General features: G+C 43.6%; 1 protein-coding gene across 3 annotated transcripts in view; it reads right to left on the bottom strand.

Annotated features, from left to right (window-relative positions):
* Positions 1-15241, bottom strand: part of LOC147673487 (methanethiol oxidase-like) — a 177595-nt gene that overhangs the window by 109423 nt on the left and 52931 nt on the right. For all 3 annotated transcript variants that reach the window (XM_086947342.1, XM_086947341.1, XM_086947343.1), the window contains 3 exons: positions 11174-11294; positions 5161-5343; positions 2107-2288 (listed from right to left, as the gene is read on the bottom strand). In XM_086947342.1, coding sequence (XP_086803468.1) covers positions 2107-2288; positions 5161-5343; positions 11174-11294 — 486 coding nt within the window. The remainder of the gene's footprint in view (positions 1-2106; positions 2289-5160; positions 5344-11173; positions 11295-15241) is intronic.

The following is a 15241-nucleotide window of genomic DNA, read 5'->3' as shown; positions in this document are numbered from 1 at the left end:
GAGTTGTACAATTAAATCAAAACTGAGTCATATATTTGATGGTGATCCTATCTTAGGACAACCATTAAAATATTTAGTTATAAAAAGGATTATGATCCTTGTTTTGAAAACAGTCACCTTTTTCTAAGTAGTTCTGCAGTAAAGGCAACATTCAATGTTATTTGGTTGCTAGTATGGGAACGGAAGTTAAGATATTTTATTTCAGCTTTAGGACAGGTGGAATTCAAATTGGAGTAATCCTTTGCAATCCATCAATAGCAATACTTCTTTTAAGCTATGTGGTTTCCCACTGCAGGACATGAAGCATGTACTATCAATTTGTCCAGCACTGAAAATATTACAAGACCTTAATGTTCATCCAATAATTGTAAAATGTATAAAACCTGTGGAAGATTCTATACTTTTAATATATAACGTTTACAGTGTGAATAAGTAAATGCTTTAGGTTGTATACATTATTTATTTCCTAAACTATTGTAATAGTTATTTCTTTTATATATAGTTAGATACATGTTACATGCTTTGAGCTTGGTGTCATTTCATTTCTTACTTCTTGGGAAGGTTGGACTCATTAAATATGATTTAAAAAAAAGTAGGGCTTTAAAAAAATCGGTTAAAATCTGAAAAGGCAACAGAGAAGGCGTGCATCATCTTGTTTTGTCAATCAAACAAAGAACAGCTTAGCCCAAGGATGAACTGGAAAACAGTGCCAAGTTAAACAAAATGTTAATTTGACAAACTGACAGCAGGGTGGGAGCGGCTCAGGTGATGCTGAAGCTACCGAAACAGTGCTAAGTACTTTTGAATAATGAAGGAGTGACCCTGCAACCCCTCAGAAGGTTAAATTCCCCAGAAAAGCTTGATAGGCTTGGTTGCACACCTCCCCTCGCTATAGAGAAGGCTGGTAGATATGCCCATTGTTGTGAAGTTGTGAATGAGAGTTTGCAAGTTCAGTGAGTCAAACTGCAGGTCCATGCCATTAATCCAGTGCCTCACTGCTACCCCTCCCCCGCGCCTTGAGACCCTTACGTGTGAGTAGTCGTGCTGTACAAGAATCTGATTGATTGACTAGGAGTTATTTTCATTTGATGATCTGCTGTTGAATATATAGGTTAAGGCCTGCATTTATAGTGTGGCAAACAGATAATGTCATCCTATGTCACTAGTTGTTCTTTTCAATGGCATCTGCCTTTAAAATAGTGTGGAGATTCCAATTTATATTATTTCACCTTGGCCGGTGTCTCATATCGAAATGTATGTTTTGGGAAAGCATTAAATACATATTTTTATTGTCATGAGTGAAGTTCTCACTCTTTTTGGATGTGGATCGGAGACTGCGGGTAAAGAATACAAACTCTGGTGACTTGGATAGTTGTCCTCTCATAGGATAACTCTTGATAGAACGAGTTTTGCTTTGCATTTCTACAAAATTCAATAATGTTTCCATAGGAAAATACATCTGTCTGAGTACAGCTGGAAGTTCATGTTCATTTCTCAAAGATCAGATGTTCTCTGTACAGTGGGTAATGCTCTGTATCCCAGAGAACATCCCACAGTCCATCCACATTGGAACCAAGGGACTCCACATATGGTAGGTACAAAGTAAATGAACAATCCTAGAGGTGAACGGTACCATACCCTGAACCTATATATTAGGGAGATGAACCATATATTCTTGGGCCTATACCCCACTCTCATCCAGTGCAAGAGTTGAAAGGTTCTGTGCATCTCTGTGTCAATATCCATGTGACCATCCAGCCACAGAGGAAAGAGGCTGCATATGAATATATTCCCTTATAAGCATCTGCCCAAAATTTAATAGGCTCTGCTTCCTTGCATCATCCAGTAAGCCCATTCAGTACAGTGGATGAGAGATGCTATATCGCTGTGCCGACCCTTTAACTCCACCCAGATCTAGAAGTGGCTGTCTCTATGTCGCGTGCCAATCCTTTAACTCCACCCAAGCCGTATAATCCTATAAATTGCCCAATGTTAAATACTGCATATTTCGTCAGTCTAGTATCCATATTAGATTCATGGTTCCTATCAACTTTTCCAGTCCCTCTAATACAGGAGGAAATAAAGACTTGTAACTGTAGGGCCTACCTGGGTCTTGTAGAAGCGAAAGACCGAGCTGCCATAGGAGCAACCAACAAAGCCCTCAGCTGCATCGGGGTTGTGAAGAAATCGAATTTCCATTGGAATGTATCCATCTTCGCCCAGGTCGAGTCTCTGGATGAGGGTGTGTTTGTTCCAGTCCCACACATTAACACTGTGTCCATAAAGACCTATAATGGAGTTCACTGGTTAGTTTGTAGCAGTATTTTACAGGATTCCTTCATCTGTTACCTTTTCCCAGATTTCCCCAGCAACCCGTTAATGACGCTCCCTATATTTTATAAGCAACGAAATTTAAGGTACTCTTCTTACATTATTTTATTGAAAGATCTCACTCTTTAGTAATCCGGCACTGCCATTGGCAAGATCAGTCGACCACAGACTACGCCTATGCCATGGTGAGAGATATGACATCCACCAAGTGCTAAAGAGCTTGTGTGTGTGTGTGTGTGTAATACGTAGCTTTCACTTCCCTACACCACTGAGATAGTTAGGTGGGTTTATGTGCATGTTGTTAATACTTTACAAAGTTAATCAGTGGCCTAATGTAATGTGTGATATTCAGTCTTCCTGACTTTTTAACTTAACTCTGTGAGATCTACAATATTAAAGCACAACTCCAAGTCTCATAATGCACCATGCTGATGGCAAAAAAAGCCAGGTCTGGAAGGAGGCAACATGCATCCCATAGGTAGTATCTGGTAAATTTTGTGTGAGTAAATCAGTTGGCACCTGAGAGGTGTGTGAAATCTGGAGGCTACATGTTCTGATCAAATATAACTCAAGTCACTAATTTAACGGTCTACTGAAACCTCTGCCTTATCCTGCACATCACAGGTTCCAAATCCTTTTGGCTAGCTAGGGAATTGAGTGCATGCTACATAGAGCTACTTGTAACCTGCAGATAATATGCTCAAGTCCCGGTACTATGCTCAGAATCTTTTCTCCTGCAGAGATCTTAGAGTGACCTACATAACAACTATTCGAATCCTCTCAGAAAAACAACTCAGCCTGCACACTCTAAATCTTGACAAAATGAGTACATACTTCTATGGTAGTACTAACAGCTGCATGCCAAATTGGGAGTGAAGACACAGGTGTCTCAAACCTACCATGGACTTTCCGACTTCACACTCCAACAATTAAAATGTAGCATACTGGTGTGATGAATTTTTAACTCGGCATATTATGTACAAAATTCCAAATACTAGTCTGTAGTTAAGTTTTTCGTCCTTCAAAAATGGTTGTATATTATTAGTCAAATGGAGCTCTCTGGGCATATTTAGTAATCCCACCAATAACAACAAATTAATAAAAGCAAGGTTGTCTTATACGTTTAGTCTGTTCTCCTCCCTCCAACCCTCTCACCGTCCAAACAACAGAGAACCTTTTTCCCTCCACACCACGGGATAGAAAGAAAGAGATAGACTGGGATAGAGTGAGAATCCAAAAAGCTCACCACTAAAAACAAAAAAACAGAATGAAGCTTCACACAGAAAAGGAATGTAGAGAGCTATTTTAGTATCCAAAGGTTACTCGGCTGGGGATAATATGAACCATAAGTGATAAGCTAGGAGATGAAAAATACTTTGCTTTCATATTTATATGTGAAAATATATAAAGTGCTATCTACATTCACTAGAAGTCTCTAGGTACTGACTGAAAAAAAACTGATGTCGATCGATTTTTATTTATTTATTTATGTTCAGTGAAATGCTGTTTTGGAAAACATGATGCTGGCTGATGTATTTTATAATCAGAGTTTAAATGCAGTCTAATGCTAGTAAGCCAAAGTTTTTACTAAAGTCACTGCATGGGTTGTTTTAGTAATCTATTCCGAGAGTTTCAATTACTACAGAATTTACAGTGTGAGAGCAGCAGCATTGCAGGGAGTCATCAGGCTGCACAAACCTGTATTATTCCAGAGCTTTATTATGCAACCACTCGTAAGGCTGAATAATGTGGATCCTTCATGCTGATACCTTTCTTAGGGCCACACCCTTACGTTCACACCCATGACAATGCTGGCAATGAAATGAGGGTTGGCAATGCCCAAGTATAAATTGGGTGTCTAGCCTTAAAGGAAACAATATATGAAGGACAAGGCGAAACCTGGTTATACTACCCTTGTTTGACTAAGGGAAACTTAGTATGAAGGGGGGTGCAAATTCCATTTTGTATGAAGGGCATGCTATGTGCTTTAGCACTTCTGTCTAGGTGATTGACTAATTGTTCCTGCCAACATGAAGACATATGGTTACGATGTCTCCCGCTTGTACTTTTGGATTTCTAATTAAAAACAATAAAAGATTTTAAAAAATCTAATGTGGATGACAAGTTGGTGAAGGACCTCGCAGTCTGGAGTGACCTCTGTGATACACTCCTAGAACCACAGGCCACCGTGGCCTCTTCTGATAGTGAAAGCATGGTGTATGAGTGAAATGATGGGCTACATGCAGCGGGGAGGAGGACTTCAATTAGGGGGTAGGCTCGTGTTGGAGTGCCTATGTGTGGAGGGTGCCTGTCGTCAGATTGAGCTCTCGGAACTCGTGTACAGGATGATTGGCTTTTGATAGACTTTCCCATGATATGCCTGCTTTATCGCCTATTTTATAGTCTAACTACTGCTGTATGTTTTTTATACAAAACTGAAAAAAAAGGTTAAAAAAAATTAAATGTGGATCTCGACCAGAGCAATGTTTAATGGAACACTGTTGTCAGGCAGAAAGCATTTGCCCTGAAGAAGACCCTTGTAACAAACATGTTCTCTATCAACCTCCCTGTATGATGTAGTTTAATGGTCCAGTGCGTTGAATAAGCTGTCCAGCAGAGATCCGTGAGTAAGCTGCAGTTCACAGATATGAGTTGCAGGAGGACTCACTCAACAATACATCGTGAAAAAAAAGAAAAAGAACACTGACTTGGTAATAATACAACATCTTTCTAAAACACCCTGGGATAAGTGAATTGGTGGGATGCCCTATAAAAATGATTATTTAGAACGCATTCTTCCTATATGCTTCAAGAATAGGTGTCTCTTACCCGCCGGCACATCCTCCCATTTAAAGATGTCGAACATGAGCCTGGGAGTCCCCCATTCGGTGCTGACCATTACATTGTGGCGGGGCTGGTACCAGAAGTCATAACCAAAGGGAGCAGCATGGCCTTCCTTCTCCCATGCCCCCTTGACCTCAAAGGTCTCTGCATCCAGCAAGACAAACCCACCTGCAGAGGACAAACAGACAGACAGGGCCGCCAGTGGCAATCAGTTCGGACTGGGAACTGGTTGTGTGCCGTGGTGCATGTTCAGATTTGATTTAAAACATTTATTTCACTGCATGTTTAATCCCACATTCTCCGAACCGACAGAATTAAGAAGTGGCAAACTCTGCAACAAGGATGCAAGAAATATGTGGCACACTCTTCCCAAAATATTTTCCAAACTAGGCTTCACTGATGTAAACTTTAGCATGTCTTGCTTTATCAGTTTAAGTACACACCTTAGGTCAGAGATCCATACATCAATTCAATTTTGTTGGTCATTCTTTTTTTCTTTTTAATGATTGGTCTTTTTTCCAGCAATTCTGAATGGGTGCAAGCTGTGGGCTTTTGCAACACACAAAACAGTTTTAAGGGAACCAGGTGAAGGTAAATGACCAAATCCTTTTTTAGGAGGTTGTGATGTTTTGAACGTTTGAATTTGCCACTTTTTTTGCTAACATCTACGTATATGAAGTGGCAAATGGTTGCTGCACTGCCAGGGCATGGCAAGTATAGCACAATTAGAAATGTTGCAGTACTGCGCTGATGCCACTGTACTGCTCCACTATAAATATAGCAAGCTTGCTGAGAAGTACCCGTATTTCCTCATTAAAAATACAGCAGCAAAGCTAAGAAACCACCATTAAAATAAACTTGCAGAATTACTGCACTCCACCAATCAAAATAAAGCAGCCTTTCGGAGAAGGCCACGTACAATCCCATTTAAAATATAGAAGTCTTTCTGAGAAGTAACTATAGGGTCCATTACAATATTAGCAGTCTTCTTGAGAATTCTGTCCTTCCACATCAAAAATACAGCAGCCCTCCTGAAAAATCACTCTAATGTTGCATTAAAGAACAAGATTCTTACCTTTGGTAATTACGTATCTGGTAGTGACTATCTATCAGCTATCAGATCTGGTTGGGGAAGGAAGAGTGATCTGCCATTGACCCAACTGCGGTTCGTTAACCACCACTGCATTTTTTACAGTTCCCTCCGAGACCTGGACCATGTCGGATGGATTTCCCTGATTTTGCACCCACTGGATCTCAAGGTCCCACTGCAAAGCCTGCATATCCAAGCGTGCATGTGTCCCTAGTAGGATGCAGAAGGACATGAGGCCCAGCTGTCTCATAGTCAGTCTCACCAAAATCCAGAATTGAGGCCTAAAACATCAGTATTATAGACTGAGGCCTAGATCGTTAAGGCCAAAATTCGCAGAATTTCGGCCTTAACGAATCGCAAACGGACATTTTGCATCTTTTGGGATGTTTGAGAAATTAGCAAAATAAGGAATCGCAAAAAATTGCGATTCCTTATTTTGCTTAAGCATTTAAGGAATCGCAATTTTGCGATTCCTTAAATGCCATGTATGAAGCAATTTCAATTTGCGAATTCAGGGTAAGAAATCGCAAATTAACACCAATTTGAGGTTGGTGTTAATTTGTGAATTCCATTCAAAATTCACAATTAAGCAATTTTGAAGGTGGCATGTAGCACACATACATGCCCATAGGGCATGTATGTGGGCCATATGCACACACATGTAAGTTTCAGGGGTGCAGCAGGGTGTCCATGAGACACCCCTGCACCCTTGCAATAATTCTCAAATTGCGATTAGCAAATTGCGAATTCGCAATTTGAGAATTATTTCACAATCATTCCTATGGGCCTCCTGGCCCATAGGAATGAATGGGAAATTATTCCTTATTTGCGAATTCGCAAATTAGAAATAATAAGGAATCGCAAAAAAAAGCGATTTTAAACATACATCCCATTTTGCGATTTCTTAATAGCGATTCGGTAAAAATCGCTATTAAATCGCAAATGGGAACGATGATACATCTAGGCCTGAATACCCTGGACTTGCCGTTCTGGAGGATAGGCCCAAAACTGCATCGTATCCGGAACACCTACTAAGAAAGGGAGCGTCTGTGAGGGAGTCAGGTGTGACTTTCTTTATATTGATATTGAAACACCAGCGAATGCAGGATGTCTGCATAGTCAGGAGGTGGGAGATGATAGCCTGGGGCGAGCCTGCCTTCTACAGTCAGTCGTCGAGATAGGGGAAGACAGGCAACCCTGATCTCTGCAGATGAGCTGCAACCACTGCCGTCCCCACTGGTAAGGCCAAAAGGGAGCCCAGCGAACTGAAAGAGGTCAAAGCCCACCGTGATCTGCGGTTAGTGCTTGTAGGCAGGTAGGACAAGAATGAGGAAGTGTGAGTCCTGTAAGTCCAATGCTACCACCCAGCCCAGGGCAGACAAGACCTGAGCGAATGTGAGCATTTTGAACTTCTCTTTCTTGAGGAAGAAATTGAGAGGTTGCAGATAGAGGCTAGGACGAAGGCCTCCGTCCTCCTTTGGCACCTGAATGTAGCAGGAATAGCAACCACGGCCTACTTCTGGCGTCTGAACCCTCTCTGTCTCCCTAGGCCACAAAAGCCATCACTTTCTAGCTGAGCAAAGAAAGATGATCCTCAATCAGCCTGTTGCAAGTAGATGGCATGGGTGGAGAGGTAGTCCCGAAGGGGAGGGAGTAGCACCTTCGGACAATCTGCAGAACCCATTGATCTGATGTTATACGAGGGGAAACTCCCCGCTGAATCAACTCAGTCAAGATGTTCATCTTGACTGCCACTGAGGGCAGGCTAGGGTCCAGGTCCTCGACCGCCCTTCTCACCACCATTGCAAATGACTCCTCCACAGCCACAGTAGGGAGAGAAAGCATGCCAGAATCTGGAGAGGTATCCAGTCCTCTGACGTCCGCCAAATCCTCACACCAGTCCACGTCTGGGTCAAAAGGAAAAAAAAGAAACCTCCCTAAATCCTAGCTCATAAGCATAGGGCTGGGGCTCTGGCCTGGAAGGCATGGCTCCAGTCAGTGGCAGACGATGCACCTCTGGCTCCAAGCCAGAGTGGGGTATCAGAATGGGGGCAGCTCCACCGGTGGGTGCTGGCATCGGGACGGTCAAGGTGGTACAACCAGTGCTTGTCCAGATCCATCCGTGGATTCAAGGGGCCCGACTGGTGCAGGAGATATCGTCTTCAATCCAGTGTGGGCCCCTTCCGAACCCGCAAGGCCCAAAGGTGCGCAAGTGGGAGTGGGCTGCTCAAATGTGAGGCTCATGGTCTCTTAAAACTCATGAAGTTGAGTGGGGGTCGCTCCGGTTTCTGGAAGCTCGGGAAGCACAAACTCTACTTAGGCGCGAAATCAACCTTGGTTCCAGGCCTCAAATATCTACGCTCCCTCGTCTCGCGGGCTGACGTGAAGTTGAAAACCTCTTCAACTTCTTGGTCCTTCATGTGGTGTGATTTCTCGAGTAAATCGCTGACTTCGAGCGTGTCAAACATTTTGGGCTCCGTAACTGATTTCGGGGCCTTTCTCTCAACCGGAATTGAGACCGTTGCGGCATCGTACACCAAGCCAGGAGCTTGAGGGACGTCTCCCTCAAAGCCTTTCAGTTCATGGCGCGGCAGTCAATACAGGTCTTTGCGACCTGGTCACGCTTGAGGCACCAAAGGCAAACAAAATGCGGGTGCGTTGCAGATATCGGTCAGTGGCTGGTGCCGCAGAGCATGAAGCCGACCTTCATAGAAGACATTCCTGCCACACCAGGAAAAAACTCTTGACAAAAAGTCGAAAAAGATCAGTAAAAAATTGACTGAAAGAGCAGCCCTCTCTGGATCTGCACCAATTGTGTCGGGATTGCAAGCGGCGCAAGTACAGCCGCGCGCCACTAACCTGAGGAAGCTGGCCAGCAGGAACGATGGGATGAAAGTCCCCTCGACTTGTCTAAACACCACACCCAGTGGTGACGTGGGAATCACCTTCTGAGTGAGTATTGCGAGAAGCCGGGAGGTGTAAAGGTGTAGGAGAGCAGGAGTTTGGGATGCTGCCTTCTGGGTCTGGGTGATCCGCAAGAACTCGGTGGAGGGACGTACTGCAGCGTGGAGAGACAAATGACAGGTATGAGTACCTGGTCTCTTTATGGGCACTTCCCCCCCCCTGGCCCCGAGTAATGACACTTACCAGAGATAAAACTCTCTCGTCTTAAGATGAAAACAATCAGTTCCTCAATCAGAGATAACCGGATAGGTGAAGAGAAAGTTACCGTCACTTTCTCCAATGCCGTATTTCCCAATGAGGCTCTTCTACTCTTGGATACAGAAAAGTATATTTACTCTGTAGACTCTTGTTCTCAATTACTCTTGGGAACAATCTTGTTGTCATAGGGTACAATAACAATGAACTCAAGTAAGAACTCTATCTTACGAAACTTGGGAGCTTCCGGGGAATAAATGAAATCAGAACGCGTAATACGCGGGAAACTTGAAAGAAAGAAAAATACTGGGAAAGAAGAACGGTCCCGTTCTTCTTTTGGTATACTTGCGACTTTGTCAGAAGTTTTCTCCACTCCTCTGACCTCGCAAGCTTTTCTTCGGCGTCGACTTGAGTGTCTGACCTAGCAGGCTTTTCTTCGGCGTCGACTTGAGTGTCTGACCTCGCAGGCTTTTCTTCGACGTCGACTTGAGTGTCTGACCTCGCAGGCTTTTCTTCGGCGTAGACTGGGATCCGTTTGACCACGCAGGCTTTTCCTCGGCGATGGGTTTCTCGGGTATACATCCGGCGGGGACAACACCATCCGCCAATACCTAAACCACCATAACAATTGTCAAGCGCTGACCTGTTGCAGAGGAGGAGCTTATATAGACTCAGCCTTCTTTCCTGCTCTCCAGAGCCGCTTTGCCTTCTGGGACATGTAGTCCGTTTGGAGAGATCGCGCTATTTTACCTTTTCTTCTTCTTCTCGCCTTGGAGGCGAGAGCGATCGTGACAAATTGGCGCCAAAAGAAAAGAACAGACGTCAGTGAGCTGGGGTGGTACCTATATAGGTAACCCGCACTCACATCAGGCACAGACGACATAACACGGAGCTGATCGACGCCACCTACCGGCGCGCAGGGGTACTGCCTGTGAGAAAAATTCTGGATCCAGTGTCACACCTGGGGATAATTCTATGGTAACAAATCTGAGGCTAGACATCTCTATCAGATACAGCCTTGTGGCGCCAAATTAAAACAGCCAGTGTATTGCATCATTAAAAGTACAGCTGCCTTGCTGAGTCACAGTACTTCTGCATTAAAAATAAAGCAATGCTGAGAAGCTACTGCAAGTTCCCATGAAAAATATAGCAATCTTGCTGAAAAGTCACTGTGCTGCTCAATTAAAAATAGAGCAGTATTTATGAGAAATCACTGTACTGCCAATTAAAAATATAGCTACCTTGCAGAGAAATCACAGTACTGCCAAATTAAAAAAATCTAGTGACCTTGTTGAGAAGTCACTATAACCCCATTAAAAATGGAGAAGATGTGCTGAAATGTAACTGCTGATTGATTATAAATTACAACTACTTCTTGAGACATCACTGTACTGCTCCTTTAAAAATAGAGCAGTTGTGCTGAAAATTATAAGTATGGTTCCTAAGTAAGGAAGGAACTAAAGACAGGTCCCACTTGGTAATTAAAGTGCAATGCCACAAGGAATTTGTACTTCAAAATACACCCCATTGTAAAAAGTATACATTTTTGGGTAGTGATTGGGGATCAAAGGTCAAGCTCTGAAAGCAATATGAGGGTAGCAGGATGTTCTACCTAGCAGTGGCCACAAAACCTTGAATAAAACAGAACAACAAGGCTGTGGTCTGTGGCTAGCGTGTGTTGGGTCTGAGGCTAGCATGTGTTGGGTCTGCATTGGCAGCATTGATGCCAGTAGAGTAGTTGATCGGTACCTTTGGCATTGCCAGATGGATCTCCCACAGAGCTGATCATGACCTCGCCGCTGCCCAGACAGTGTGTGGAATGTAGGTTTGCCAGGTTGCTCTTGAAGTAGACATCAATAGGTTCGACTGCCTATGGATAAGGATTGCAGAAAGTCATTTTTTATGCAATATTTTCTGGAGCTAAACAATTTTGAGAACATTGCAAAAGTATATGAAACATCTGCTGTTTCTAGAACGTTTTGAGCAATCCTGTTTGTAACAAAGAAAAGTCCTGTATCATAAATAACTAGATTTAAATAAGCAATGGCAAAGCCAATACATCTCAACGGCAATGCTTGATTTTACCAATGCTTGTTGCCAATCACGTGTGATAATGTGTCAAGACATATGTGTGTACAGGCCAACCTTGAAATGCATTTTATTTTTTTAATAAAACCCACAACAAGACGACTGCCAAGACAAGCACATGGATATTGACATGTATACATAAACTGACATGAATTAGCACGCGTGTTCGTTGTGAAGCTTGCATGTACACAAGTCAAGGTGCATGGCACTTAATTCAGAAAGGGAAATTAAAATGGAAAAACAAGAAAGAAGTGCCCATTAGGTATGATAAAATAAAGCAAGCACCCCTGATCACTTTCTAGCTGCTTGTCCCTCGTACAATTAAATAAAATATATATTTACATATATAAGAAGGAGTCGGCGGTAAACATTGGGGGTGCTGCGAAGTCAGAGCGACAGAGGGGATGAAGAGGAAAAGATGGGGGGAAAGAAGTAAGCGCAAGTAAACACATGCACTCCCATAGGGTGTTCAAAAGTACATTTTAAAAAGTCCTCTTTAGGTGTGCAGTGGAACGATGTAACATATCCAATCAGAACTCTGTGAAACTGAAATGCTCTTAGGAGGCACAAAGACAAGAATAGCCACTCAATCAAGAGCAAACAACTGCGATAGACAACAAAACCATCCATTATGAGCACTAGGCTGACTTAAAGTCCACTTTAAGTCAGTACGGAAACAATACGTCTGTTTAACCGGTCTGTAGCAGGGACGTGAACATGAAGCAAACCATATTTCCATGATTTATGCTGCTTTCATAATTAGAACAAGCATTGGCATAGCCAATAGGTCTCGCCTTTGGGACCGTATACGTGTTTAGCAATGCAACACTTGATGTTGTAAAGCAAGGATATTGTACTTGAACACTTATAAGGTCCCAAAGGGGAGACCTATTGGCTATGCCAATGCTTTTTTTCGGTTTTTTTTTAAGGACAAGCAGTACTATCAGGCTCCGGCTGCCACTTAGTCCACTGCATCCCATGTAGACGCTGCAGCCATCTTTGAATGGTTTTAAAGCCAATTCAAAAGCGGTCGCCAGTGTATGTGAATTTGTATCTCAACTGTGGAGACTGTTCTGCTTCCCAATTCTATTAAATACAAATTATGTAAAAAGAACATCCCTTTCTGAGAGGCACGGCTCATCCTACCCACGCTTTACGCGCAGATTTGAAATACCGATGGGTTGCGTTTCCCGGAATTCAACTGGTTGAGAGGTAGAGAGGTGTAGAGAGGTAGAGAGGTGAGGAGAGGTAGAGAGGTATAGAGAGGTAGAGAGGTGTAGAGAGGTGGAGGAGTAGAGAGGGGTAGAGAGATGTAGAGAGAGAGGTAGAGAGGTGTAGAGAGGTGGAGGAGTAGAGAGGGGTAGAGAGATGTAGAGAGAGGTAGAGAGGTGTAGAGAGGTAGAGGTAGAGGTGGAGGTGGAGAGGTAGCGGTAGAGGTGGAGAGGTAGAGAGAGAGGTAGAGCTAGAGAGAGAGAGAGAGAGAGGTAGAGAGGTAGAGAGGGATCGGTTGAGAGGTAGAGAGAGAGAGGTAGATAGAGCGGTAGAGAGAGATAGAGAGCGATAGAGAGGTAGATAGAGAAAGGTAGAGGTAGAGTTAGAGAGGTAGAAGTACAGGTAGAGGTAGAGAGGTAGGGAGAGAGGTGGAAAGGTAGAGAGGTAGAAAGGTCGAAAGTTAGAGAGGGGTAGAGGGAGAGAGAGAGAGAGAGAGAGAGAGAGGTAGAGAAAGGTAGAGAGAGAGGTAGAGAGCTAGAGAGTGATAGAGAGGTAGAGAGAGAGAGTTAGAGGTAGAGTTAGAGAGGTAGAGGTAGAAGTACAGGTAGAAGTAGAGGTAGAGAGGTAGAGAGAGCGGTAGAAAGGTAGGTCAAAAGGTAGAGGTAGAGGTAGAGAGAGAGAGGTAGAGAGGGGTAGAGAGAGAGAGAGGTGTAGAGAGAGGTAGAGAGAGAGAGAGGTAGAGAGAGAGAGAGGTAGAGGTAGAGAGAGAGGTAGAAAGGTAGAGGTAGAGAGGTAGAAAGGTAGAGGTAGAGAGGGGTAGAGAGAGAGGTGGGTAGAGAGAGAGGTAGAGAGAGAGGTAGAGAGACAGAGAGAGAGACAGAGAGAGAGGTAGAGAAGTAGAGAGAGAGGGGTAGAGAGAGAGGTAGAGAGACAGAGAGACAGAGAGAGAGGTAGAGAAGTAGAGAGAGAGAGGGGTAGAGAAGTAGAGAGGTAGCGAGAGAGAGGTAGAGAGAGAGAGAGGTAGAAAGGTAGAGAGAGAGAGAGGGGTAGAGAGAGGTAGAAATGTGTTCATTGATTAGAATAGGCCTGGCAAAGAGTAAGCTGAAGATTGTATTTTGATGTTTATTTATTTTGCGTTTTTTGCAGTGCCACATGACTTAGGCCACTGCATAGGGTGATGCTGCATTAAAAACCGACCTTCACATTTATAGACAGTCAGGGTTAGGGACTTCGAGGTTTTGCTATAGTTTCTGACTGTGATTTTCTATAATACCCAGGTTTGAACGTTGAACTTCATTAGCTGTGTAAACTTGCTAGTGATATTCCGTCTGAAATCGGTCTTCTCACCACCCCTTGAGTAAACCTTGACTGCTCGGTCACCAGTGCCAAATGAGAGCCAAGGAAATCATGAGTACAATATCGAGAACCCGGAAGCCGTAGAGAGAACATGACAGCAGCCTTTGGTATTGCAAGGTCCTCCCTAGAACAACAGGATCTGGATGGACAACCCGACTGACAGAAGGGATGAACAAGCGAAAGAGAGGAGACAGAGGAAGGAAGAAAGTGAGAGGAGGATATAAGAATAAAATAAAAGAGGTCATGGAGACGGTAAGAAGAGGTGGGTAGAGTAAGGAAGGGAGGAAGGAGAAATGGAAGGAAGAAAGGGTGCAGAGATAAAGCATAAAGTGGCAAATGGCTGGAGAAGAGGAGGAAAATGTAGAAGGCGAGATCGTGGAGTGAGAGAAGACTGGTTGACGAAGGACAAAATAAGAGGGAGGGTGGGAGTGGGTGGAGAAACGAGGACAAGGAGTGATGGAGAGAGTGGGGAAATTGAAAGGACGGGTGAAGAGGAGAGAAAGTGCGAGGGAAGGAAAGCGTGAGGGGAGCAAAGGAGTGCAGGCGAGAAAGATAACGAAAGAGGAAGAGTAGGGGAGAGGCAGGGCAGTATAAAGGGCGATTGTGTGAAGAAATGGGGTGACCAAATAAAGATGGGAAGAGGAAAGAGAGACATGGCTGTAGAAAGCAAAACATGTTATGACGCTTGAAAGTGTAAAAAATGATGGCATCTCAAAACGTCACATATAATGAATGAGGCACAGCGAGACTCACGTCCACAGGCATCTATCACACATCGGGTAGATAAGGATCTAAATAGGGACCAGAAAAACGCGTAAGAAAAAAACGGCACGAATTCAACATACCTGTGTTTGTGGCGCGCCGCTGCACACACCCGCAAGGCGTATGCCGCCACAAGCACGAGTATGTGCTTCAAAAAAGAGCTGCACAACGGCTAAAGGTCTCCTATGCAGTGCATGCGCACTGCGTAGGCGAGACCTAAAAAGAACAAAAAGTTTCCACCTAAAACTTAGTTCCATAGTTAACATTTTAAAAGTGGAGAAACATTTTGGCTCTGCAAAAATAAAGCTAAATTCTGTCATATTTATAAACTGTGGTCCGGAGCACACCTAGTGGTCTTCAAAGTTCAATCTTAATCATGCAAGCAGCAAAGCAGTTCCT

Source organism: Lissotriton vulgaris, chromosome 12 (assembly GCF_964263255.1).
Source record: "Lissotriton vulgaris chromosome 12, aLisVul1.2, whole genome shotgun sequence".
In the NCBI taxonomy this organism is placed as follows: domain Eukaryota; kingdom Metazoa; phylum Chordata; class Amphibia; order Caudata; family Salamandridae; genus Lissotriton; species Lissotriton vulgaris.
Note: the sequence above shows the minus strand (reverse complement) of the source record. Positions and strands in the feature narration are given on the sequence as shown.